Here is a 25,601-nt window from a genome sequence, read left to right as displayed (position 1 = left end):
AAAGGTTTTAGGAGGTTTGCCTAGATAAAGTGCTCGTTCCCAGTGCAAGGGCCATCTGAAATCCCTCCGTCTGTGTCAGTGAGAGCAGAGCGCTCAAGAGGGTCAGGAGCGTTCCATTAAAGTGTGGTGTTTAAGAGGTGCTGGGGCCAGGGGGGCAGATGGAGGGACGAAGCAGCTGCCAAACATCTGCACCCCTCCTTTTGCAGTCTGCGCTCTGTCTGTGCGCTGCCGCCTTTGTCACAAACTTCCTGCTCCAGCAGTGAGGATAGAAAGCTTGGATATCTTCAAAAATGCAGCATGAAATGGCAGTTGTGAGGCTGTAATACTGCCTCTTTGACATCAAAAGACAACTGACTTTTAAGTCTCACAACCATGTGAACCAAGGTATTCAGAGAGTGCACCTGCAGATCACTGAGAAACTATTATAGTGGCAGCATTACAACTGCGTGTTCCAACCTCTCCCACAGTATTGAAGTATTCACCCACAGAGGCAAATAATTGCTCTCTGATATGAAGTCTGTTATTTTCCACAAACGGACTAACACTGAAAGGCCTATTGTCACTGCCTGCACATCTGTCATTATTGAATCCACACAAGCAAAGAGGCACTAGGAATTGTGGGAAAGGAATGACGAAATGTGCTTTATCATAAACTGAAGCATCATGATAGAAATCCCATCCTAATCCGTTTTGTATTTGGACATGTAGCCTCAAGCCCTTCTTCTCCAGCTGGTAACAAAGGCCAACTTCACTCTATCTCCATTAGAAAACCACAACATACTCTCTCTCTCTTCACCCCCCACCCCTCTCTCTCCTGCTCCTCCCAGCACACAGCGCCTCCTCAGAACTTGTTCGTGTCTGCTCGCAGCCTCCACTCTGCAGTTACAGGCTGCACTACAGTTGGTAGCTGTTGGCCACAGGTTGTGGATGAGGACGGAGGTCCGCGCGAACACAATCTGCCCAGGAAACCAATCAATAAAAGGACTTTGAAGTTAAGTTGATGTTTCATTTGGGAGCTCTTCCCTCAACATGAGGGTCCGTACTTGACTTTGGATATTGAACACAGGCTGTCTTTTGCTAAAAGTTCAATATCCATTTTCCAGCGTTTCGGTGAGCAGAACTGGGCGCAATTACGCACGGCGACCATGGCACCGATTTTGGATAGACGTGCTCCCGCTTTGCTCTTGGTTTGGAGCTACTGCGTCCTGGCGGATACCGCCTTTACTAACTTTACTTTGGACAACGAGTTCCACTCCAGTTTCATCCACCGTCGGCTGAAGAGCCAGGAGCGCAGAGAGATGCAGCGTGAGATCCTGTCGATCCTGGGGCTGCCGCACCGGCCGCGACCCCACCTCCACGGAAAGCACAACGCTGCCCCGATGTTTATGTTGGACTTGTACAACGCCATGTCCACAGAGGGGGACGAGGACAGATACTCCTACCCCTACAAGCCCGTCTTCACCACCCAGGGGCCCCCAATAGCCAGCTTGCAAGACAACAACTTCTTGAACGATGCAGACATGGTCATGAGCTTTGTCAATTTAGGTAGGCTCCTTACTCTCTCATTTGTATGATCAAAAACTGTTGAAAATACACTTTTAATAGAGTTTAATAAAGGAAAACAAACATGATGGCAAGATGAAGGTCACTATAGTCACTACCACTATAGTCAATCCAGTCAGTCTTTATTCTCTCAAGGTAAATATTTTAATAATAACAATTAGCATACAGTATAATTAAGTGATTACCTTAAAAGACACTGAGACTTAGAGGTCTTTAAAACAGACAAACAGACATAAACGATAAAGGACACACACATTGTTTCACATCAAGTTTCTGTAGCTGCTGTCAAGTGGTCATCTTAAGGCCTGTATATGCTATAATTTACTGTCAGGGATAATTATTTACTATAAGTATTGCCCTTTACTTGTTGCATCTCATTGCTTTTTTTTTTAGGCTGCATCATGAGTATTTCAGTCAAAGGATATCTACGAGTCAAAGGTGATAGTAGATTCACCGTGGTGACAATTTATCTAGTTACTTCACCTTATGGAGCAGCACATGTATTTTTCAGCACAATTACCATGTTTACATAGACCTAGGTGCTGTTTTCCAGCTAATACCAGGATTGTCACATTCCAGTGTCCCTCTCTGTTAAACAGCTGTGCTGCAACCGGCTAATTTTCAGGTGCTTGAGCTGAGGATGATGGACCAACCAGGAGATAATATGTCAACCATGTGTTATCTAAAGAATGAGTAAGTCAACAGCAGACTGGGTACAAAGTGCAGTCGGTCGTCTCTTCAGTCTAATCTGAAGACATCCCGATAGACACAAAATAATGAAAATCAATGATGATTCAGACTTAGTGTGGTTCATTTGGTCACACAATAAATCATCCACTCCAGTAGAATAGTTTTATTTAGTTGTTGGTTGTTCCTTGGACCATTGTGCTTATCTAATCAGAATGTTTACTGAAATAAAAACTTTGACTATTATATTGCTGTCAGCAACAGGTTGTTAAGTGCAAATAATCACAACATTAGCAGGTGGTGTCAGATTTATGGATAGATAAAGACAACATTATAAATCGATTTGCTCAACAGCAACTGCCCCACTTGTGCTCTAAATGAGAAACTGTGTATTATTTTAGTGTACTAACCTTTAATTTGGCTCCAGACAGACAAAATAGTAAATAGATTCTGAGCAGGCAATGTCTTCAAGCCACCAGAATTTTAGAGAAATTGTGCAAGGAGTTGGAAGTTTACGTTCAATCCTGGAAAGATCATTGTTGGAGCGTCTTGGCAAGAGAGAGGGAGGTGACACTGGTTCCTTCGCTGCACTGTGTAATTACTGTGGGAGCTGCTGCATTGTGACTATTTTTGACAGGCTGTGACACAGATGGATTTGACCACAGAGACTCGCAAGTCAAGGGCCTCGCAAAGTCAAGGGCCGAGGCTGCAGAAAGCTGTCAAGAAAGAAGGGAGCTTTTGAGAAAGAAAAAGAAAGACGACAGATCGGTTGGGACTTGGTCCATTCTTTTTCAAGATGATGCTTAAAGCAGACAGAAAACCTTAACAAAGATGGGTCACATCAGCTGGAGAGAACATTTTTATTTAATATATTAGAGGATCATGGAAAGAAAGTCACACTGCCTTACTAAAGTCTTGTGGCTAATGTAATTACTGATGGCATTTGCCCAGGTTGAGTCTTCCTCATGGCACATGATCAGTGTTTCCATAATATGTTACTCATTTGGATATAAAGTGGGTATTTGTCATTGCATTCTGCCACGTGTTGCATCTATCAGTTGGGTTCATTGTTAGGTTTCTTCCTGAGTCTCATGTAATAACATCAAATATGTATTCAGGCGGCTTGATTCAAAACAGCAGATTATTATCATTACCCTTCACATGAGAGAGAGAAGGGCACAGAGAAGTAAGTGATGGCTATCAAATGGATTGACTATTTCCTCTCCAAATTCCTTCCTTTCCACATTTGCTCATTGTGGGTTTGTTTTCTTATTTAGGTTGTCTGAGAGCAAAATGAGTGTGGCTTTTATTTAAAAACTGTCCCTCAAAACTCTGCATGTCTCCATAACTGCCGTGCCAAGGTACATTAGTCAGACTCTGTATACTGGTTACTGCTTCCTGAGAGGCCTGTTTTCATGCACTGGTTTGTATTTTTATTTAAAGCTAAACACTATGACAAGGATGTATCTGATTTTACTACAGTGTGGATGCACCATAGAGCTACTGTGGTAGAATATAAACTGCCCATCTGTTCAGAACACATCTCAGTGCAGTCAGCCACTAATATTAATTTTAAAAAAAGATTTTACTAGCTTCCTCTTTCTTCCTGATTGCCACTCAGGGGAGCTGATACGCTTTGTTGCCCGCATGTGTGAGTGCTGCAGACTCCAGTGCAGCCAGCTAGAGTGGGTGTAGGCTTTGGGACAGACCCCAGGCCAGGGACGTCCTCTCACTGAGTCACTTTAGTTTAAAAGCCCAGCTGTGTAAATGGCTTACAGCATACATTCAGAATGCACACTGTTACATGAAACACAGGTCACCCAGGCACTGGGTGTGTGCCGGACATGCCATGATAACACGCCAGCTAGTTAACACACACATTCCCCCTCTTCCAAGGTGGCAACAGAAAAAAATACAAAAAAGTACAAAAAGAAATATAAAATGCATTGCCAATGTTTTTAAATATTCTAACTTTATTTCTGTCTATCTACACACACGTACCGTATGTACCATACACATACACATCATTTTGTAGTAATTATTTAATGTAGTCCCATTGGTCTCTGGCAGCATTAGCCCTCAGCCACCGTGAATTAAGGCATTTCCTCCTTAACAAACCACAGCTTCCAGGGATTTTGGCCACTATTTTGGCCTGTGCTGAGCTACAGTTCAGTTCAGTTCATGTTAAACTCTCTCACAGGCCAGTCATACTCAGCCATCCAGGCACATGCACAAACATTCATAATGCCCAAACTTAAATGCTCATTTACACCTCCCAAACCACAGGAAAGGGCTCTGACTTGGACGTCTGCTATTTGCATCCTGGATGACTGAAACAGTAGCAAGCTCATTACCTGTGTTTGTGTGGGAGGGAGGTTAAAGTCTTTTACTGTAAAATGTTATCATGAGGTGCGTTAGTCACATCTTCCTTATTTACCTCATGGAGTCCTGAATTGATTCACATAGCCTTAGGTGGGGGTAAAGAAATGAGGCACCTCTATAATCCATGTTTGTGTGTGTGTGTGTGTGTGTGTGTGTGTGTGTGTGTTCATACTGTAATAATATGGTCTTATCATGTTATTGTTCTCTCTGTATATGTAAGTTAAAGGAAAAGACTAAAATTAAGATATTTTTTTGCCAGAAAAAGTATACAGAATATAATATAGTTCATATATGTGATTTTACTTATTTTGTTACATGTTCTTTGGAAAAAGTTGTTCTTTGTAGGTGTAGATTCTGTAGCTTTTTCAGTAACTAAACCCTGGTTGAAAGGGCCCTGCCTGTGTAACAGTGATGCTGTAAGTCAGCCTCTATGTCTGTACACTCAGAGGAGGTGCTGTTGTCAAGTAAAAGCATCTTAAAAACATGAAGCCATTTGATATTTGTTCACTTTTTAAGATGCTTTAGCTTTTTGAAATGCGCTACCAGGGTGTATTTAATTGCTCAGTGTTCTGCTGCTGTTAATCTGCACCAGATGTGATACATTTCACTAAACAGAGTTGAAAAGCAGTAAACAAACTGAGCTCCCCTGCTTTCTTTCTCTCATTTTAGCAATATGCAACATTTAGATAGTCATTATCTCGCCCAGTTCAATTTGCGGCGTTGCCCATGGTGACCAGTTTTAGTACTATTGTGTCATGACGAAGCTTTGCCTATATTTGACTAGTAAGTTGAGGCTATGATCAGAGAGGGGAAAAGGTATCATACAGACTTGGCGGAGTGAGTCAGCGCACTAGCAGGTAATTATCCTCTGTGTTACCTTGGTGACCTGACGGGGCACCACCTGGCCTTCCACCATTCACAGCCCTCTGTCTGCTCCCATAGGAGCTGCCACACAGTTGTCTGCCAGTTCTCTCTCGCTTTATAGAACGTGTTAATAGGAAGGTAATGGAGAGCAGAAAGTGGAAGAAATGCCTAACTGGTAAATTAGTTTGGATTTATTAGAGGCTTTGGCTTTCAGACAGCATTGTGTCACCAGCTCACACAGTCCCGGCTGCGTGCTCAGAAGCAGTTGTGTCACTCTACAGTCACGCTACAGGCACGCAGCTGTAGATTTATAGCTGATAGCAGTGAAGCGGAAAGGTCCACATTAGTAATTTCAAATGAATAGTTCCAACATCCCCCATTTAAAAAAAATATATACTCATATCATCCGTTTATTCTCTCCCCACCCTTCTCTCTATTGCTCCTTACATTCCTCTCCACAGTGGGCTGCCCATGGTGCTGAGGTTAATACAGATGTTTCTCTCTGTCTGCAGGCCAAAGCAGCTGCAGAGAGAAACTTTATCTTTTCAGAGTCCAACAAGTCCCCTCATCTCGACCTCCAACATCATGTCTGGCCCTGTCTCCAATCGGTCCCACACGCAAGACCATCTGATACCAAATTTCCCTCCCTACCCTGCTGAACCAACAGTATTGATTATCAGCACTGGCCTCCTAGTTTTAATTAGTTAGTTATCATATGGTCCCAGCGGTGTTGTGTGGTGTTTAGTCTCCAACCTCCTGCTCTGGCCCTCACCTCCAGGGGTTTAAACCTCCCGTGCTTCCAGACATAAAACATTTCAACACTTTCTCAAGTTCTTTTGTGTATTTTTCCACTCCCCACCTCTCTTTCTCACATACATACACACAGATACACACATACGAATATTTTCTCTGAACCCAAACACAGCTTTCCCTTTCTTTCTACTTCATCTCTCACGCCTCTCTATCATAAACACACACACACACACACACACACACACACACACACACACACACACACACACACACACACACACACACACACTCTTGTACTTTTTCTCCATCGTTGAGTTGTGACAGATTTTTCTGTCTCAGTCTCTCCATGTCACAATGAAGGCTACTTCTCCAAATGTGTTTGAGGAGGTTTCTTGTCACATGAGGACCAGAAAATTAAAACACAAGTATGTGTTGAAGGCCTGTCATTCCTCTGTGCATGCAGCCTGTCCTTGACACTGTTAATACGCCTTCCTCCCTCCCTTAGATTAGTGTAAACGCTTCTGTTTACACTCCCAATGGACTTAAAGCACATGCATGTGTATGTACACGCATGCATATGTGTGGAGAGAAATTTTTTTTTTTGCCCAAAAGGAATGTTTCTGGAGCTAATTAGTGTTCTTGAGTGCATGCTTTATTGCCTTCTGCTGGACAGGGAGTGAGCAGAAGCACAGGAATGTAACAGTTGGTACAGATAGCCCTGCCTTCCTGTCAGGTAATTTCTCTTAATGTTCTCCACAATTTGATGTATTATGTTGAGGTCTGGTGTGTAAATAAATACCGCAAATGGAGACAAAGAGTCTCTACTCTCATAAGCTTCAGGCAACTTTACAAAGTCCACAGCCACAGAGATCCAGGAAAATCATGTTTTTTTCCATTTATTATCTCTCAGATTCACCTGTTGAACCCAGGAGTCCAGAATGACATCTGGATGTACGTAGCAGAGCCTCTGTGCTCTTGGCCAGGCTAAGGCACTTGCTGGGAGAGATGATGAAACACTCTGCGGGTGGGACTTGACAATGTGGCAAGTGGTCAAAAGGCCCAGATGTACTAAGCAGCAGGCGTTCTACCTCTGCTTCAATGATGGACGGACCTCCTTCATTGCCAGGAATGTTGGGCTCATTTTAGTTTTTCTAATAATTTCACTCTCCTGATCTGACATTTTCTTTTTTTCTTTCTATCTGTCCAAAAGTAGCTCCAATTTTGTGGTAAACTACACATCGTTTGCGCTGTAGACAATATGTGAGCACTGAAAAATGCACATAGAAAGAGGAATAATTGATACATTAAAGTGAGCGGGGAGATTATAAAAAAAGTGCAGAATGAGTGATATTTCCACCCGTTTAGCCACTTCTCTTTCATCTGGGTTACTTTGGCCTTGCCTTATCAGTGACCGGCAGCACATAAGACTCCCCTGCACTACTATGACGGCGAGTACCAAGCAGCGAAGCTGAGAGAGCAGATGTGGGCCAGAGCACAGCCAGAGATCCTGGGACCAACAGCTCCGCTGCTCCAAAAACAAATACAGCGCTCTTCGTTGGTACTGGGGCACTGATAGGGCCAAGGGAAGAGGGGGAAAGAGATGAGAGGAGAAGGAAAAGAGAAAAGGAGAGGGGAAGAAAATGAAACAGGCGAAGGAAAGGTGGATCACGAATGGATGCCGTGCATTTCTTGAAATTTAGTGCATTTCTTTATTTCTTTTCCTTGTGGGAACATAATGTGCTTTAGAGCATTCGTGTTAGTGCAGTTATGCGTGTTTGTGCATAGTAAAACACTATTTTTGAGCCACCTACTCTGCCCAGTCACCAGCTGCAATGTGTGATGTGTGTTAGTTCTCCTAGCGGAAGATTGCGTTAGCGGAAGCCCGTAATACTGACCAGATTCCTCACTAGGTTCCAACAGCCAAATCAAAGCTTGTAAAAGCCAAGCAACAACTGTACGCAAGTGTTTTTATGATAAGTGATGAAATTTTGCAGCATGGAATATGAAATGCATGCGGCAGGTTTCTATTTATTTAGGCAAGCGTGCAGCTGTATTTCCCTTGTGTTTCCTCCACAGCTATTTTGTTTATTTTAAAAAAAGCAGTGGGCTGTAATTAAACAAAATAAACAACAAGCTGTTAAAATCAGGGTGCCAATGTGCCCGTCATGTGTGCCTAAGATGCCGCTCTGGGATGCAGGAGGAAATTATAAAAAGTTTTATGTAGACACTGTGTAGACACATCTGTGTGTCTCTTTGTGCCAATGTGCGTATTGTATGTGAATTTTCCTGAGGTCTATAATAAGAGGCGGCTTGGCTCGTTGAGGAGGGTGTGGCCCCTGCGGCCACAAAATTAAAGAACATAAAAGCAAGGGGATGAGGGGAAGAGTGAGTGGGGGAAACTGAATGGCTGTGGTTCCACGTCTCTGAGTTGTTTTATCCTGCAGTTAAGAGGAAGTGCAGATGGTTACAGTGGTATTAGCAAAGAGAGATCCCTCACTGCTTGGCACAGATCTCTCCACATCCCTTCATCCCTGTCTCTCAACACATCATATTATTCCACAGAACAATGAAGGCTAAAGATTTAGGATGTGGTTTCTTTGTTGTCACCATTGGCTTTCACTAATGTACAATCTCTCTTGACAGACCTCTGAGGGAACATGATGATGTCTAAGTTCCAATTTCCAAGATGACTCAATTTGTCCTGCAGGCTCTTCAGTCACTGTAGTGTCGGCTCTTCAGATTCACCACTTTGGCTTATGGTAAAGGAGGAACTCATCCAAATTATACAGATCTGAACATGAAAAAATAGAAATATCAAATTATACTTTCTCACTCACCACTAATGGTATTGAAGAAATTGTACTCCACTGTGTATCTCTTGGGAGATGTTTTTTTGTTTTTTTATGTTAAACAATATCCATCCACCACCGTTGTATTGGGGGTGTAGACATTTTAGAGAAAGCGATATCTCAAAATCTTTGCAAATTAAAGGATTAGTTTGACATTTTGGAAAATAAGCTTATTTGATTTCTTGCCTAGAGTTAGATGAGAAGATTTATACCACTCTCATGTTACAGCTAGCAGCCAGCTAACTTATCTTAGCACAAAGGCTGGAAACAGAGGGAAACACCTAGCCGGGCTGTGTCTGTAGGTAACAAAATTCGCCTGCCGACACCTCTGTATCTTCTAATTAACATGTTATATTTCATTTGTTTAATTCAAACAAAAACCAAAGTATAAAAAAACACTGGATTTGGGGGTTTTGTGGGCGGTTGGCTGGGAAGGAACGGTCCGGCACAAAAAAACGAGCAAAGTGTTGTTTTTACACTTTGGTTTTTAAAATAAGATGCAACCTTTTAATTAGCTTTAGTGCTGGCAGATCAATTTTGTTATTCCCAGACACAGCCAGGCTAGCTGTTTCCCCCTGTTTCCAGTCTTTATGCTAAGCTAGGCTACCCAGCTGCTGACTCCAGCTTCATATTTAACAGACAGACATGAGAGTGGGATTCATCTTCTCATCTAAGCCTCTGCCACAAAGCGAATTTACCGTAATGTCGAACTGCTCCTTTAAATCAAAACTATCTGCATGGCGAGATACCAGTAGAAGTAGGTAAGTGAGAAAATATGTGATTTTGTAGCTTTGGATGAACAAACCTTTTAAAGACAGCTGCTGTGTGGTGCTCTGTAAAGGACAGACGTAGAGCGCCAAAAAGAGGCTTTACAGTCAGATACATTCCTGTGAGTTCCAGGCTGTTACATATCCAGTATAAATCTCTGGTCCACGATGCCCAGCGAAGCATGAGGTGGAACCCAGCACTACAGTTTACGGGTGCAGAGGGCAAGCATGTTTGATGGCCTCAGTGAGAGGGAGAGAGAGAGGTCAACAAGGGCTGCTGTGAGTATAATCTGAGACCTCTCGGTTGCCTTCAGGCTAGAAAACTCAAGAAGGTTTTGGTTTGACCGCAAGTCTTAAATGTAAAGACTCTTCTTCCTGTGGTTACTGCTTCTTCTTGCACACAGGCTCAAAGGCAAAACGTGATCGTGCACACACGCACACACACACTGCGGTGAGTTAATGATCGTTAAGTGCGAGTTAGTTATAGCATGAAACTCCACTGACCCATTCCCAGGGAGCCTGTGCTGTCAGGCCCTACAGCAGTACAAATACATCACACAGGCATGATGTCATCAGTAGTCGCCAATGGGCAGGATGTTTCCTAACGTGGTAATCGCCCTACTGCGGGCAGTCACCCGGTACCCAAGAGATCAAACCCTTTTTACTCTTTATAGGATAAACATCTTGAGCAATCTGCCCCTTCCTTGCACTCCGTTTTTCTTCCCCTCTCTCCTTTTAGCTTACGGAAACTATGACTTACTTGTTTCCAGTACTGTACTATAAACATTGTTGGAGTAAGAGCAACAGAAAGAAAGAAAGAGATGGATCATTATAGTGCATCAATCAAATGCATGCCTCTACATAGTGTTACAGTCCCTTTCATTTACCTCCATATTCTCATCATGAAAGGATCTGACCCTGCTTTGATTGACTCACTGCTTTTCTAGTTTCTGGTTTTGGGTATCAGGTGTGCTGTCAGAGTTAATGGGCTCCACAGGGGATGCAGAATAAGGTGCACATAATGGTGGTACAGTTATCTCAAGAGAACTGAAGGTGGGATTGGAGGGGGAGGGAGCTTAAGCCTTCAGTTCAGAGAAGTGAGAGTGGTGCCAGGGGTGAGATCCCCCCCCCCTGCAGAGCAGCGGAAGCGTGCAAAGCGGGACTGAGGGGTGTGAGGGTGCCGAACAGACACTTGGGCTAATGCGAGTCGTCAGATTTGTCCACTGCTGCTCCGGAGCCTGAGGTGTTGGAGAAGTGTCTTAGGTCTACAGGCTCGGCAGGAGAGGAGGAAGAGTAGAGAGAGGGGAGGGAAAAGGGAAGAGGAAGAGAGTGACATGCAAGGAATGAGAAAAAATAGTAAAAGAAAAAGGTTGATGATATTCTGTATTTTTGATAAAATAAATAGTGCGCTAGTCCGTCTCTCAGTACTTTCTCCACCTTGTCCATGGCTCTCAGCCTTAAGCATATTTGTTATCATTGAGGACATAAATAACAGTGTGGCTCACTGATATGTTTTTAACAGAGTCTGGAAAGAGTAATAAGCTTTGTTAGGCTTTGACTAGATAGACAACACTGTTAGGTAGTAGGATTGGTTCATTGGTAGACAAGAAAAATATAGAATATCAACAGACTAACCTTTAAAGACGGTAAAAAGTTTACTAGGGGAAACAGGAAGGTTTTGATTGATTCCAAACTTTTTGGATAAAACTTATAATAAAAATGAAGTTCCATTAAATTAAATTCAAAAATCACTGCATGGCTGTAGAGTAGTGAACCTCAAATCATCGTTGATTATTTTCTGGAAGCAGATCAGAGGTTTTGGCTGTTAGCAGGCACAGAGAACATGATAAGGAAGCTGTGTGCCCCGTGGGGAAGCATAAATCTTGAAAGATGCTAACACAGTGTTCACGCTGTAGTAAAGCTCTGGCTGCCAGGTGCACAGTAGGTTTAGAGGATGGAGAAGTCGTCATCATCCCAACATCTCTGATGTGTGCTGCTGTGCACGTGTGTGGCCTACACAAGTCAAATGATGTGGGATAACTGTGCATCATCAGCAGTTTGTATAAAAAGCAAATCAGATGTCAGACCAAATGATAAAAGCAGCACACTGTGTAAGTGTATACGTTTGTGTACTTGTGTGTGTTTGTCTCTTTGCATGTGTGCGTTGTTGCATCTCTAATTATGGATTACAGAAACCCATAATGATTGTGTTACCGGGCTGTGACGCACAAGACCGTTCGCTTCACAGGAAATACTTTGTGATAGTTGTTAGTGTGCATGTGAGTGTGTGTATGTGAGGAGCAGCGACCGATCCGGACGCTGGCTACTCTGAATGAATGGCTCATGTGGCATGAGGGTGTGTTCGCCATGTTTGTGGTGTATGTGCGCTTGCGACACAGGTGGGGCGATGGCTACTCACTTCCTCCCAGAGGAAGTCATAAATGCACCCGCTTGGCTTTGACTGTGCCTCTTCCCCTCATCTAATGACTGCCATACTGCTATAATGGCCTGTGAGAGAATAGAAAGAAACAGAGACAAAGGCAAAATCATGGCAGAGGCTACTGCTAAACTTTGTAGGCTGCTCTCATTTTCTCTCAAACTTTACAGATTAAATTCACGCTTTGAAGAGTGGAAATAGAAAGCGATGCAAGAGAAATTGTTAGTGTGGGAGTTTCACAGCAGCATCCAGCTGTTCTCTCAAGCAAAGATAAAGAGCTTTTGCAGTGAAGAGGTGGGCTGCTGCTCTGGAGGCTAAAGAACAGGTTTGGCTCTCTCCCCAAAGGGAGTGCACCTGCACTGGGCTACAGGAGGAGGGAGAGGTCCCTGGTGTGGTAAAAAGACAAGCAAGCCGCAGGCTCTGGACTGGAGGTAAAAAAGAGAAATGAGAATGTGTGAGAGGGTACATAAACCATAGAGCAAATCTTCCCTGGTTGGATAATAAAGTGAAAATAATAGTCCTAGTTAAAAACTCTAATTTGCTTTGAATCTATCATTTACAAATGACCACACAAAGAAATGTAAAACAATGACATCATCTGCTCATATCACCTTGATATAAATCCAGTGAAAGGCAATGATTTTGAGTTACTGCCCTGGCCTAAACAGTGGTTCCCAGGGTCCCAAGATAAATCTGAAGGGGTCATAAATTGACTAAAGAATATGACATTTTTCTGCCTTTTCTCTATTTTACATTGGACACTTTGCCTCTTCTGGCTCAGTTATAAGGCCTCTATGAATCATTCAATATAAGTAATTTGAGAAAGAAAAACATTTGGTTAAATACGTCATGCTTTGTTTTTGGGTGTAATACACCAAAAAGGTTGGGAACCAATGGGTGAGCAGCAGGTGAAGAAACATGCAGAAGACACCCATTAGCTTTGGACTTATTCAGAAGTTCAATGTATGCAACACATTCAGTGTAATGTTGTAAAGGGTGACTTTGAAGGTGGGGCTTGATGAAAGCCCTGATTGACGGGGTGGTCCACAGTACAGGACTGGTTCAAGTGTAGACAGAGAGTGGGCTTGTACAGTAGAATGGAAAGAGGTAATGAATAAGTTGGGATGTTGGTGGAAGTGACATTGAATTAAACAAGGTCTACACTGCAGTCCACATAACCCTGATCTCCATTGTTTTCAGGAAGAGTCGAACAGCTTATCAAACCAGTCCAATGTGTGCCCATAGCAGATGGAGGACAATGGGAGCCTAAAGCTAGGCCATGTAATGGCCCACAGAGAGCAGAGCTGTCCCTCATTGAAGAGTAATTAGATCCATTCTTTACTCCTGCTCTGGCCAATCATCTCACAGTGCTGCCTTTGTATAATGTCCTTCAGCAACTGGGTTTAATAGAGACATAAATGAAAGGGGATGTAGGGGAGAGTCCACCGGGAAAACTACATATGCGGGAAGAGGGGAAACAGGACTGAGGAAGACAAAGAGGCAGGTGTGCAGTGAAAAAAATAACAACATTTACATCATTGCACACTTATATTACTGACAGCTGGTATAGACCAAGTATGCTGTCATCAGAAATTCTTTTGAATTGTAATATTTGTGTGTCTGTGTGTGTGTGTCCTTGGCAAAGATCCTGGGACTTTTCTTGCCAAAGTTGCACAGAGTTCAGAGGCAGTCGACTCTGATAAAGAATTGTTGAGTATGGTCCTGCCCTACAGGGGCATGTGGTTGTTATATAACTTTATTAGTACTGTTTTTTTTACAATTATTTTTCATTATTGATTGATTGGTTAATTATGTTTAGCCATGCTGGCCCTAGGGATGTCTCCGTTGGTCTGTTGGTCACTTAGTCCGTCCACCACTTTGGTCGAGACTGAAATATGTTAGATGGATTCCCTTGACTTTCCCTCTAGCACCACCGTGAGGTTCACAGTTGTGGTTTGAGTGAAACATCTCAACAACTATTGGAAATTGAAGCTTGGCTAGGTAATGTTGGAGAAACTAGCAAGAGACAGCTAAATTTTGAAAGTATCCAACCAAAAAAATCCTACCCCCTACCCTCAGGTCTCCTTCCAAAGCCGCTCACCTAACACACATGAACACGCAGTGCCTGAGAGGAGCACAGTGCAGAGTTGTCATCACTAACCGTATCCAACTACCTCATGTGTCATTCATACATATTTCACATAGTTCAGGAAAATAATAAATTCCCCACAAACCCTCAATCCCTTGGTTCTCGCCATTGTTGAAAAGCCACACTGATGTTGACTTTGGTTTGACCTATTGATTCGTCCAAACTAATTTTGGGCCTTTTATTCACTGAATAAATTAATTGTTTCAGCAACCAGCACTAAACTATATAGACAGGGGTTAGACATGGACATAGACATGGTTTTTGCTAGGTTAGAAATCACTGAGTGTGTTTATGTTGTGCGTGTCTTTATGTATTTATTTGTATATCTATGGATGCATGTACGTGTGGGGGGTCTGTCTGACAGTTGATGAAGAGAGGTGGAGGGAGAGCCAAGAGATGATGAGAGACAAGGCGCTGACCCCTGGGATATCCTGCTGGGACATGAGAGGAGCAGGGTCAAGGGGGCCACATCTTGGGGGTGCAGGGAGGAGGTGGAGAGCGGGAGCTGGGATGAGGATGGGGTACGCCAAACATGGAGCCCCAACTCATGAGAACCAGATGAAGGGCAGACTGGATGACTCTCTGGAGCTATTAGAGGAAGAGAGGGAGAAGAAAGGGGCTCATAAAGCTGTCAGAGTCCGCCTGCATCTCTCTATCATTGGCTCAGTGTGTGCCAGATGCATTGCTCCTAGTGCTAGTCCTCATAAATGTTTCGATCATAAACCAACATGTGTACTGCATATCTATAGATGTTTTTAATCTGGAACTGAGCCAGAGTCTGAAAAGCTGTGTCAGCTTCTTGCTAACAACTGAGGTTGATGGACTGTGGAGAAAGAATAAATTGAGAGAAAAAGATATTTGCTCTCTCTACCTCTTTTGCAAACATGTTTTGTTTCTCTATAAGAGCAGCTCAGTACCACATGAAGTGTTTTTTGTTTTATACGATACCCCTCTTTGTCTTGCAGCACACATTTTGTATCCCTGTTGGTAAAGATAGATAGATAGATAGATAGATAGATAGATAGATAGATAGATAGATAGATAGATAGATAGATAGATAGATAGATAGATAGATAGATAGATAGATAGATAGATAGATACTTTATTTATCCCAAGGGAAATTCAAGTATCCAGTAGCATACAAAATGCTAAACATACATTTCATACATTAAACATACATTAAACTAAAATTAAAAACCCTAACCTTAAGAATAGAATTTAAAATAAAAGATAAAAATATAAAATATTATATATATATATATATAAAATTAACAGTGGCTACAGTAAACAGTGCAAACAGTAAACAGTGCAAATGGAGTGGAGTGCCAATGGAAGTAAAATAGTGCAAATGGAGGTAGAAATTGTCCATTGTCTATTATCTATTGTCCTCCCTGCCTTTACTGAGAGGTGTTGTACAGTCTGATTGCCAGGGGGACGAAAGAGTTTTTGAGTCTGTTGGTGGAGCTGGACTGGGACAGCAGTAAAGGGGGGAAACAAAAGAGATCATGAAAAGAAGCAACATGATCTGCAAACATACACTGTCATACTTTTTATGTTTCATTTTTATTTAATTTTCTTTTTTGCAGTGGAGCATGATAAGGAATTCCTACCAGTGCGGCGGCATCACAGAGAGTTCAGATTTGATCTATCACGGATCCCAGAGGGTGAGGCGGTCACTGCTGCTGAGTTTCGTATATATAAAGACTTCATCCATGAACGTTATGATAATGAGACCTTCCGCATCAGCGTCTACCAGGTGTTGGAGGAACACTCTGATAGGTGAGCATGGGTATCTGGTTATGTGTTTGTGGGCATTTTCATTTCTCTTAACAGGAAAAACACTGGTAATACTAATAACATTAACAATGGCTCCGTTCTATTCGAGTGTCCGAGTAAGCGATGACCCAGGATGCACAATGCCAGGACCCCAAAACTAAAGTAGCCAAATGGAATTCAGCCATCAAATGCCACACACCACAGCATTTATAGCCTAAGCTGAATCCAATGCCCTTCCCAGTTGGGCCTTTAAAAAATATAAAGCTTTAAATAAGTAGTAATCATAATTAATAACAATTAACACATAATTTAGGGATGTCACGAACCAATCTAAAAGATTGGTATCGGCACCAATCAAGGAATTTTTTAACTGATCAGTATTGGCCATATTGAGCTTTATTGACCCGAGCCAATCTTTTGTTTTATGTCTGCTGTCACACAGCTGTTTTTACTCACAACGCTTTCATGCACGGGGCAGCCATCGTCAGCTCTCTCTGCTGTCTGTCTCTCCATTCTGCTGAGCTGTGTGTCAGTGTGCTCATGGTGAAACTCTGCAGTGGAGGAGAGACAACGATAGAGATCTGACACAACCACACTCACCATGCTACTGCAAGTGCAACAAAAGCCTTGCAAACAAAAAGTCAATAAGAGTAATAATGTACTATATGCAAAACACAGCGTAAATAAACAATCAACAGAATACAGACAGTTCATTCAGGTTAATCAGGCAATAAACACTGGAGAGAGAAACAAACTCCAGACAGTGACATAGAGCGCCATAACAATTACAGAGAGAATTTGATATTTTATACTTTATAAAAATATATATTTTTAAAACCCATTAAGGAACAGCTTTGATGCAGGCATTTTTCTTGATGCATTGCAGTGCTATTCAGTTTTCAAGCATATACAATGGATTTATTTTATTAACTTTTATGTAGTTAGTGTGCACTTTGCACATGCATTATCTAAAGTATCAATAATGAAAATAAGAATAAATTGCAGCCCTTATCTGGAAGCTGTTCTAATCAGAACAGGTCTAAACCCATCTTCTCCTTGGGGTTAATCTGGGCCTTCCAGAAGGTGTATGTAACTCGGGAATGGCCCGTGTCCTGTTCTCCTTGACCCCTCCTAAAGGTTTCTGTTGTCCAGGGGGAACAACACAGTCATTTATTCCTTTGCCAGAGACAGGCCTGGGTACATGAATGAACCAGAGAGTCTGTGACACACTATCTGCCCAGTCAGAAAATAGGTCGGGATACATGAATGGCCACATGAAGAACAAGGGATTTTAGTCTCCAATGGTGGAAGAGTAGAAAATGCAGAGTTCATTGTTGGACAATGGGACTGACTTGGATGTGCACTATTTCACTTGCTACTTTTCACACAGTTTGTTCCTCTTTCGCAGCTGTGTTTCTCTCTCTCTCTCTCTCTCTCTCTCTCTCTCTCTCTCTCTCTCTCTCTCTCTCTCATTCTTTCCTCTCTCTTTCTATCTTTCTGGCTCCCTCACAAAATTCCAGCCAGTGATGGACTGTGTGTAGTGTGTGAAAGGACCGGTCGTTTATAAAGCCATTATTGTCAATTAAGAAAATGAAGTGTTCCCCTGGGCCTCACCATCTGGAGCCCTCCCTTCCTCCCCACCTCCCTCACTCTCTTTCTTGCTCCATCTCTCTCTCTTTGTTTCACTCCGTCACACTCCTCTGACTCCCTCTCTCCACTCCATTACTTTGCTTTGCGCTTCGGTCACTTAAGTTTATACTCTGTCACATGGTTTCAACCTATCTTTTGTAATTGTGCATATAATCACTGTTTACCTTTGTCCATATCTGACTTTAAGTGTGAAATTGTGAATTTGTGCTCCTTCAGGGAGTCGGACTTGTTTCTGTTGGACTCACGGGTGATCTGGGCAGCCGAGGAGGGCTGGTTGGTGTTTGACGTGACAGCCACCAGTAACCACTGGGTCCTGAACCCTGGCAGGAACCTGGGTCTACAGCTGGCCCTGGAGAGCACAAATGGTGAGTGTCTCTTAGATCAGTGTGTTCCCTGGCACATAGGGAGTCACAAGGGGCCATATTAGCGGTAGACAGCTGAAGATGAATAGTCTGAGAGTGTAAACAAGAATTATAAGCTTCACACAGATATTATTCATTGTTGGGTTGTTTATTTAAGATTGCATAGGTGTATTGTATTGCAGTATTGTATGAATCAAAGTAGCTTACACTTAAAGTAGTTACCAGTTATCCACCAGTTACCACTAAGAAAACCTTAAAATGTACTTATAAAGATTCTTAAGTGGATTGAGTTCATTTAGATTTTAATAGCTAAATAAAGGGGAACAAGTCATGTTAGATTTGTGTGGCTGGTAGCATTTATACTTTAAAATGTAGTGATCAACACCACATTGTTAAAAACATAATTACAAGACAGATCTAAATGTAATTAGTTGCCTCCATCCTTGAGGTAAACCATGCAGAAACCATTAAAAGCTGTTAAAGCCTCACAACCATCCAATCCACATATTATTCTCACAGACCCAAATGAACTGTATGTATCACTGTAATGTAGAGTTGATATTATTTGCTTAAAGGTCGAAAGAATCAGTTGATTCATACTTTGTGTGTACACAGCAAAGATAAATCAAACCTTGCCCCTCATCATTCATCATCATTCACCCCTGTCTTCATCCGTCATACCCTCAGCATCATTAGAAGGCATGCAGAAAATACACTCCGTTATCATAAAATACACTGCCTTATCATAGAAAACATTGTGTCATCATAAGGATAACATCTCAGCTGGAGTTTGTCATCACAAGGCCTGGATGTTAGTCAGTGGAACACTTTATCAACAAAGAGCGTGTTTGAGAATATTATCTCTCACAGGATGGCAGGATGTTACATGTTAGGTGAAAACAGACACTGTATTTCTTTCATGTTATCGGAGGGGAGTGCTGGAGAGGCTGTATCCATGAGTGTGTGTTTGTGTGTTGGATCGGGTATGAAGGGTTATGGGTGAGCATGTACAGACAGGCACACGGGACGTCCCGTCGCCAGCGGCGACCAGAAGCCTTGATTTACCACTAGACGGTGATCAGACACACATTCTTCTGTGAGAGAACTAGATAGACACTGCTGGTGTGCGCACACACATGTGCAAACACACACCCACACATTACATGCACACAAACACAAGTAGAGAGGCTTTGATGTTCAGTGCTACGTTTGTTCTTGGCATTTCAGAGGTTGAGAAGGGATGAGAAAAAGGGAAAGGAATTCACTGAGGAAAATATCATTTGTTAAACTGAATGCAGTATTATTGACACAACAAATGCTGTTTTGGTGAGTAAATAGAGGACCGCACAAATGCAAAATATACCCCAACACAGGCACACCAAGTGGGCACACATTTATTTGAGTTCAAAAGCATTCCCTGTCTTCTTATACATCACCCTGTATGAATGAAATCTACATTTCTGTGACCCCAGCACCTGTTGTACTGTTCTTTCTGTCTCCGCCTACAGGAGAGAGTATCAATCCTCGTGTGGCAGGGCTGATTGGTCGCAGTGGGCCTCAGAATAAACAGCCCTTCATGGTGGCCTTCTTCAAAGCCACAGAGGTGCACCTGCGAAGCATCCGCTCAGCGCCAGGGGGGGCCAAACAGCGTAACCCCAACCGTTCCAAAGGGGCAAAGAGCCAAGAGGCACTCAGAGTGGCCAATGTTGCAGGTAAACATGCAAAGTGTGTGTGTTATATATACAGTCAGTGCTGATTTATACTGTTGTGTTGTGAGGAATGTAAAGCTGGTGGTCTGGTTCTTCCATGTTAGCATTCTCTGCATTTTTAAGGTAGTGCCAACACATATAGTACGTACTCACTGACATGCAAACAAGCACAAGCATCCACAAATATACAATATATCTGGAACCGGAATAGCATGCCATTGGAACTGATATGATTCTCGCACGACAAAACATGCGATGCATACTCGGGGCCTTTGTTTTAGAGGTGTGAGAGGGCTGTGTTTATGTGAAGTGCTGAAACATTAGACTGTAATGCCTGAGCTTCAAATATCCCTCTGCTGTCTTTGTTTATTTACACAAGCATTACAGAACAGTTGGGGCCAAGTTCCCTGCATGGAGGTAAGGCAGCGCAGGCTTTTATGGTAGAACACATCTGCGGTGTGCTGTGGGGCAACCGGGGCCACAACACATGGGCCAAATGTGCCTGTTTGGAACTTTGGATAGCAGTGGTCTTTAACTGGATGATGAGAACCAGTCGCTCATGATCATTTCCAATGTGAACCGCTCTCAGGAACTAATATACCACAGAGCCCCAGAGGTAACCAAAAGAAGAGAGAGATACCATTAGATAGAAAACAGACAATTCTTTTTAACACACAAATGGGGTAAAGGGAAAAAGCAATGTTGAAATGAGTTAAGAGGAAAGAGAAAGAATAAATAAAGACCTGAGGTATGAAAAAAGGGGCGAGTCTACTCTGTGTGCACATCTGTTTCATCCAGTGGAAACTCAAAGCCCAGCAGAGTGACCTCTAAGCAGGGTGGCCCATTCATTTGAAACAATTACCAAACTGCTGCTGTATCTGGAGGTGATTTCCTTCAGCCATTGTTTAAAAGTTAATGTTTTGTATGAGGATACTGACTGTGTTTAAGTCTGTTCTTTATCATCTCGGCCTAATTGGGGTCTGACTACAGTAAATAGTTACTCTTGTAGCCGAATGGGATAATAGCACATGTATTGTAGTGTAATCTCTCTCTGTCTTTTTCTGTGTGTCTGTCTTTTTCCTCAGAAAACAGCAGTACTGACCAGAAGCAGGCGTGTAAGAAGCATGAACTCTACGTCAGTTTCAGAGACTTGGGGTGGCAGGTACGGAAAGCATTCCTCTCCCAGGTAGCCAAAATTGCTTGGCCCAACAGAAGCCTAAATAAGACACTCCTGTTTGCTGGTTGTATCCCAGAATCTTGATAAATGACACACTAGAATCAGCCAACATTATACTTGAGCCCAAGGGTGTAATTTAAACAGGGGACAAGTCAACCACTCTTTTATAGTTTCAGCTTGATGAACTTACTAAAGTCTCTGTGTTGAACTGTGTCCTCTTTCTGTCCAGCTGTTGATAATCCATTAAACATTTCAGTGTATTTAAGTTAAAATGCCACTGGTTCCAGCTTCAAAATGTGAATATTTTCTGGTTTTCTTTGTCTTCTACAACAGTGAATTGAATATGGTTGGGTTCTGGATTCTCTGTATGGCAAAACAAGCAATTTAAATAGTCAAATTTGGGCTGAATTCTTTTTATTTTTCACTATTTGCTAAACACGAAAAGCGAGTGTCCCACAAACACTGACCACCTACTTGTAATAAACTTCATGAACCCGGTATAATTCAACAAGTTAAATGTGTTAATACTAGTCCTACTGGTAAATTATATGAACGTTGGTGAGCAAGTGCTGTCCTGTATTGTCAAGAAAAACTTCCTGGAAAAATATTTTTTTTAAAAGAGGTGGACTCCTGCCAGGGTGAGTAAGGTTAAAGTATTCCGTGAAAGGTACAGGCTTAAACAGGAAGTTGTTACAGTTTGAACTGCGGATGTGGCCCTCACACCAAGACAATCAACAGTAGCGGCAGTGGTTGTGACACACAACTCATAGAGGCTGTTAAGGTACTATAAAAACCCTCAGCGTCCAATTGTCACAATTTGCAGCAAAAAAGCATACTCCTTAACTGAATCATGTTGTAGTCAGATCTGAACACACATTCAGTGTAACTTACACTTGAGCGTATCATTATTTGCGAAGTCCGAGCCCAAGTCTGTACTGGAAAATCCTATATCCAGCTATAAGTGGACCAGATCCATTTCAAATTCTGCACAAACACTGTGTCAATACTAAGGCATACTCAGTCTGACTCCACTCTCTACTCTGGTCATGTGGCCTCTTCACTCCTTAAACCTTCAACTCTCTTTATCTCTTTCTCCCTGCATTTTAGTTTGCTGCATGCTATATAATTCTCCAACCTAAATTTCTCTCCCTCTCCCTCCCCACTCTCAGGACTGGATCATCGCTCCAGAAGGATATGCAGCATACTATTGTGAGGGAGAGTGTGCCTTCCCACTGAACTCCTACATGAACGCCACAAACCATGCCATTGTGCAAACCCTTGTGAGTAACCATGAAAGCAGGGAACAAAAACCCAGCAGTCATGTTAAGAGTCTAATCATCTCCTCAGCTGTCAAGACAATGTAGCCGCTGTTTGAACTACTTTATGTAATGATCCAAAATGGTTGCATATTGTATTTTAGAGTAAACTGTGACACAGGATAAGGCCAAGACGTGGAATAAACTTTTTCCAACAGTACTTAAAGTCAGTGTACACACTGTGTGATGCACCCTTTATAACCAATTGTCAATATCCATTCATGGTGTAATGATTAATTAAACTTTTGAATTCCCTCTGCTCTCCCCAGGTTCATTTTATTAACCCGGAGACAGTTCCTAAGCCTTGTTGTGCCCCCACACAGCTTCACGCCATCTCAGTGCTCTACTTTGATGACAGCTCCAACGTCATCCTCAAGAAATACCGCAACATGGTGGTCAGAGCCTGTGGCTGCCACTAGACTGTCAGCTTCTTCACAAGGAGACACACACATATGCACACACACACACACACACGCAAGAGTAGAGAGGGCTTCTCCTTGCTGTCAGCGACCATTTGAAACGTTGAAACGATTACAAACTATAGTACACACACACAAATATGTTATGAACATTCAAGCGAGAGTTCAAGTGCAGAGTGTGGAAGAGATTCTCGTTACGTTTTCAAGGTTGTCCTGAAGTAAACGCGATGTTGAGTGGCTGACTAGACTCCTCGCCACAAGCGCGCACAAGCAAACAAACAAACACGCACACACACACTCACGTTTGTGCTTTCTACTGTGTATACAAGACATTAAAAGCAGTGATTGTACTGTATATTCATTCACAGTCAACAATCTTTTGTTTATTTCAATAATTGTTATTGTAGTTAATTCTCTTACTGTAGATTTTATTATATTATATATTTTTATGACTGAGAGACCCAGATGGATGTTCTGAATTTCTTCCATGTACAATACTGTGTAAATAATTTTTTCAAACAAAGCAAGAAGTGTATTTATTTCCTGGAATGTCACTTGGGTTTGTGTTTTCTCCTGTATGTAATGCTGCCTGTTTTCTCTCAAATGATAGTACACACTCTGAGGAAATGAAAACAAAGTTGACAGAAAACTACTTTGACATGAGTTCAAACGCAATGTGTCTCTTTCTCTCTGCCTTATGTGTATATGTACGTTACACACTGATGGTGGGAGGCAACTTGGACCTGTGGAAATGTCTACATATTTCATCAGTCGGCGCTACCTGACGCACATTTTTATAGCAACAATCAGCTGAACTGTCAGAGAAAGGGGGAGAGAGGGAGCTTTGTACAGAGCATTTTGTTCTCTGTGTAAGACATTTTCAGGTTTACATTCCTCTGCTGTAATACAATCTCTCATATTTAAAAGGTCTATTTATTGAAAGCTGGCTAAGATGTTCTACAGTGTGCTCCGATGTCTCAACCATGTTTTACTGCTGAACTGGTACAACAATAAACTGGGAGAAAAGCAACAAAAACCACCTTGATGTGTGCTGTTTAATCTGGATGGAAAATGGAATCAAATTGCCAAGTTGATGGAGGACACATGCTGGTGTTGCATTTTCTTACATGTTCCTGCACAAATATTTGCTTTGATTGTAGCTACATCTTTCTCCTGCTGACCCGAGATCTGTCTGAGAAGTGTTTCCACGTTCAAAAGCAAATTGAAAACCTTTCTGTTTTATCAGGCTTATGATTGATCTCATGGGTGTGTGCATGTGTCTGTGGTTTACGTCTGTGTGGTAGGTGTGGTTTTCTTTCTTTCACTGGGTGGGTGTCTTTTAATGTAAAGCACAATGAGTTTACCCATAATGAAAGTTGCTATATGAATGCATATTACATGACATTGTAAGAACTGCAAACTGCACATAGTGTGGCTTGTGGGAAAATACTGGCAGCTTGTGTGGGTGGCATTTCTGCCTATATAAAACCTTTTATAGCCATTTTGATGTGGAAGAACTGATTTCAAATATTTTAAGAAAATAGGGGCTCAGTACAATCCAATACTGTACTAATTATCTATTTAGTTCTTGACACTGCACAAGAGAGCTGTTGATTAAAATCTATGTTTAATTAGTGCTGGTGGTGTTGTATTAGACTTGCTATCATGTCCCTAATATTTTTTCCCCTAATCTATCTGATTTACTCATGCAGAGGAGCAAAACTACAGCATTCTGAAATAAACTACATACAACCTTTTAAATTGACATAATCAACACCTGTCTGACTGCATGTCAACAATTAAGAGTTCTCAAAATATGTATCACAAATCTGCTCTTCTGGCTTCTGTCCTGGTCATTTGGTGCCATTAACACCAAGCACCTGCAAGCTGTTATAAGACAGTCTTTTGGCATATGGTACTCCAGTACCTGAACAAATAAAGCAATTCTCACCAAGACCAGCACTACCAGTGAACAGCAGGAGTGACTGACAAACCAGCTGTTCTCTGATGGAGCAGGTCCTCTGACTAATGGCACTGGATACAAATGAGCCTCGGGTATTAATAACTAGGAAGATGTGTTTGCATCCTCCTCCATACAGCATGTTCTGTCTCTAGCACACAGTTGCCTGGTCTATCAAATGAACAGATAACGTTGTGTGGGAAGAGGCATCAACACAGTTCAATACCGCCCTCTGCTGGGGGGAACTACACTGCGCAGCGTGTTTACGCAGGTTTCATGTCTTTTGCTGTGAGCCCTTGGTCCATCTGTCTACTGTCTGTCTGTCGAGCTAATTGTTCACAGGTTCAGTATTATTACTTGAACTTAAGAAATACTCTTACCTTCAGTCAGCAACCTTAACAGTAAGGACAAGGGGAGGAGTCAATGAGAGAAAAAAATCCCTTAAACCCACATACTTTCATTTTCGCACGAATGTTTCGTTATGATTCGTGTCTGTATCTCTCTCTCTCTCTCTCTCTCTCTCTCTCTCTCTCTCTCTCTCTCTCTGTGTGTGTGTGTGTGTGTGTGTGTGTGTGTGTGTGTGTGTGTGCGTGTCTATGTGTGGGCTTTGGTGCTTTACTTTGGTCTACGTGATCATGCGTAGGCCTTACGCTGCCCTGTTTCCCACATGCTGATTCCTGAGGGGGCAAAGGAAAGGAGAATTTTCCAATTAAGAAAACAAAACTCTCATTTAATTAGTTATTTAGTAGCCTAGTTTGGAATCTGTTTGGAGTGTACAACT

General features: G+C 42.3%; 1 protein-coding gene and 1 long non-coding RNA gene across 4 annotated transcripts; one reads left to right on the top strand and one right to left on the bottom strand.

The window, feature by feature from the left end:
- Positions 1 to 860: 860 nt before the first annotated feature.
- bmp7b (bone morphogenetic protein 7b) lies at positions 861 to 23,896 on the top strand. 2 transcript variants are annotated; one of them, XM_051424801.1, is made up of 8 exons: positions 913 to 939; positions 1,104 to 1,545; positions 16,038 to 16,230; positions 18,094 to 18,242; positions 19,748 to 19,951; positions 21,034 to 21,110; positions 22,295 to 22,405; positions 22,711 to 23,896. In XM_051424801.1, exons 1-8 carry the CDS (start codon positions 928 to 930, stop codon positions 22,858 to 22,860), a joined length of 1,338 nt encoding a protein of 445 aa, XP_051280761.1. In that variant the 5' UTR covers positions 913 to 927; the 3' UTR covers positions 22,861 to 23,896. The 2 variants fall into 2 exon arrangements, with proteins under 2 accessions (XP_051280760.1, XP_051280761.1); XM_051424800.1 differs by having other exon boundaries at positions 861 to 1,545.
- LOC127377146 (uncharacterized) lies at positions 14,043 to 25,302 on the bottom strand. 2 transcript variants are annotated; one of them, XR_007887637.1, is made up of 4 exons: positions 25,201 to 25,302; positions 18,042 to 18,226; positions 16,684 to 16,778; positions 14,043 to 15,039 (listed from the first exon to the last, which is right to left on the bottom strand). It is a non-coding gene; the product is annotated as an uncharacterized LOC127377146 (long non-coding RNA). The 2 variants fall into 2 exon arrangements; XR_007887636.1 differs by having other exon boundaries at positions 14,043 to 16,778.
- Between the last annotated feature and the right edge of the window lie 299 nt (positions 25,303 to 25,601).

Source organism: Dicentrarchus labrax, unplaced genomic scaffold (assembly GCF_905237075.1).
Source record: "Dicentrarchus labrax unplaced genomic scaffold, dlabrax2021, whole genome shotgun sequence".
NCBI classification, from domain to species: domain Eukaryota; kingdom Metazoa; phylum Chordata; class Actinopteri; family Moronidae; genus Dicentrarchus; species Dicentrarchus labrax.
This window is presented reverse-complemented; position numbering and strand designations above follow the sequence as displayed.

What these genes read in the sequence shown, in the direction of transcription:
- bmp7b (XM_051424801.1), top strand. An exon ending in CAGAGTGGCCAATGTTGCAG is followed by an intron (nt 19,952 to 21,033) that starts GTAAACATGCAA and finishes CTTTTTCCTCAG; the next exon opens with AAAACAGCAGTACTGACCAG. An exon ending in TCAGAGACTTGGGGTGGCAG is followed by an intron (nt 21,111 to 22,294) that starts GTACGGAAAGCA and finishes CCCCACTCTCAG; the next exon opens with GACTGGATCATCGCTCCAGA.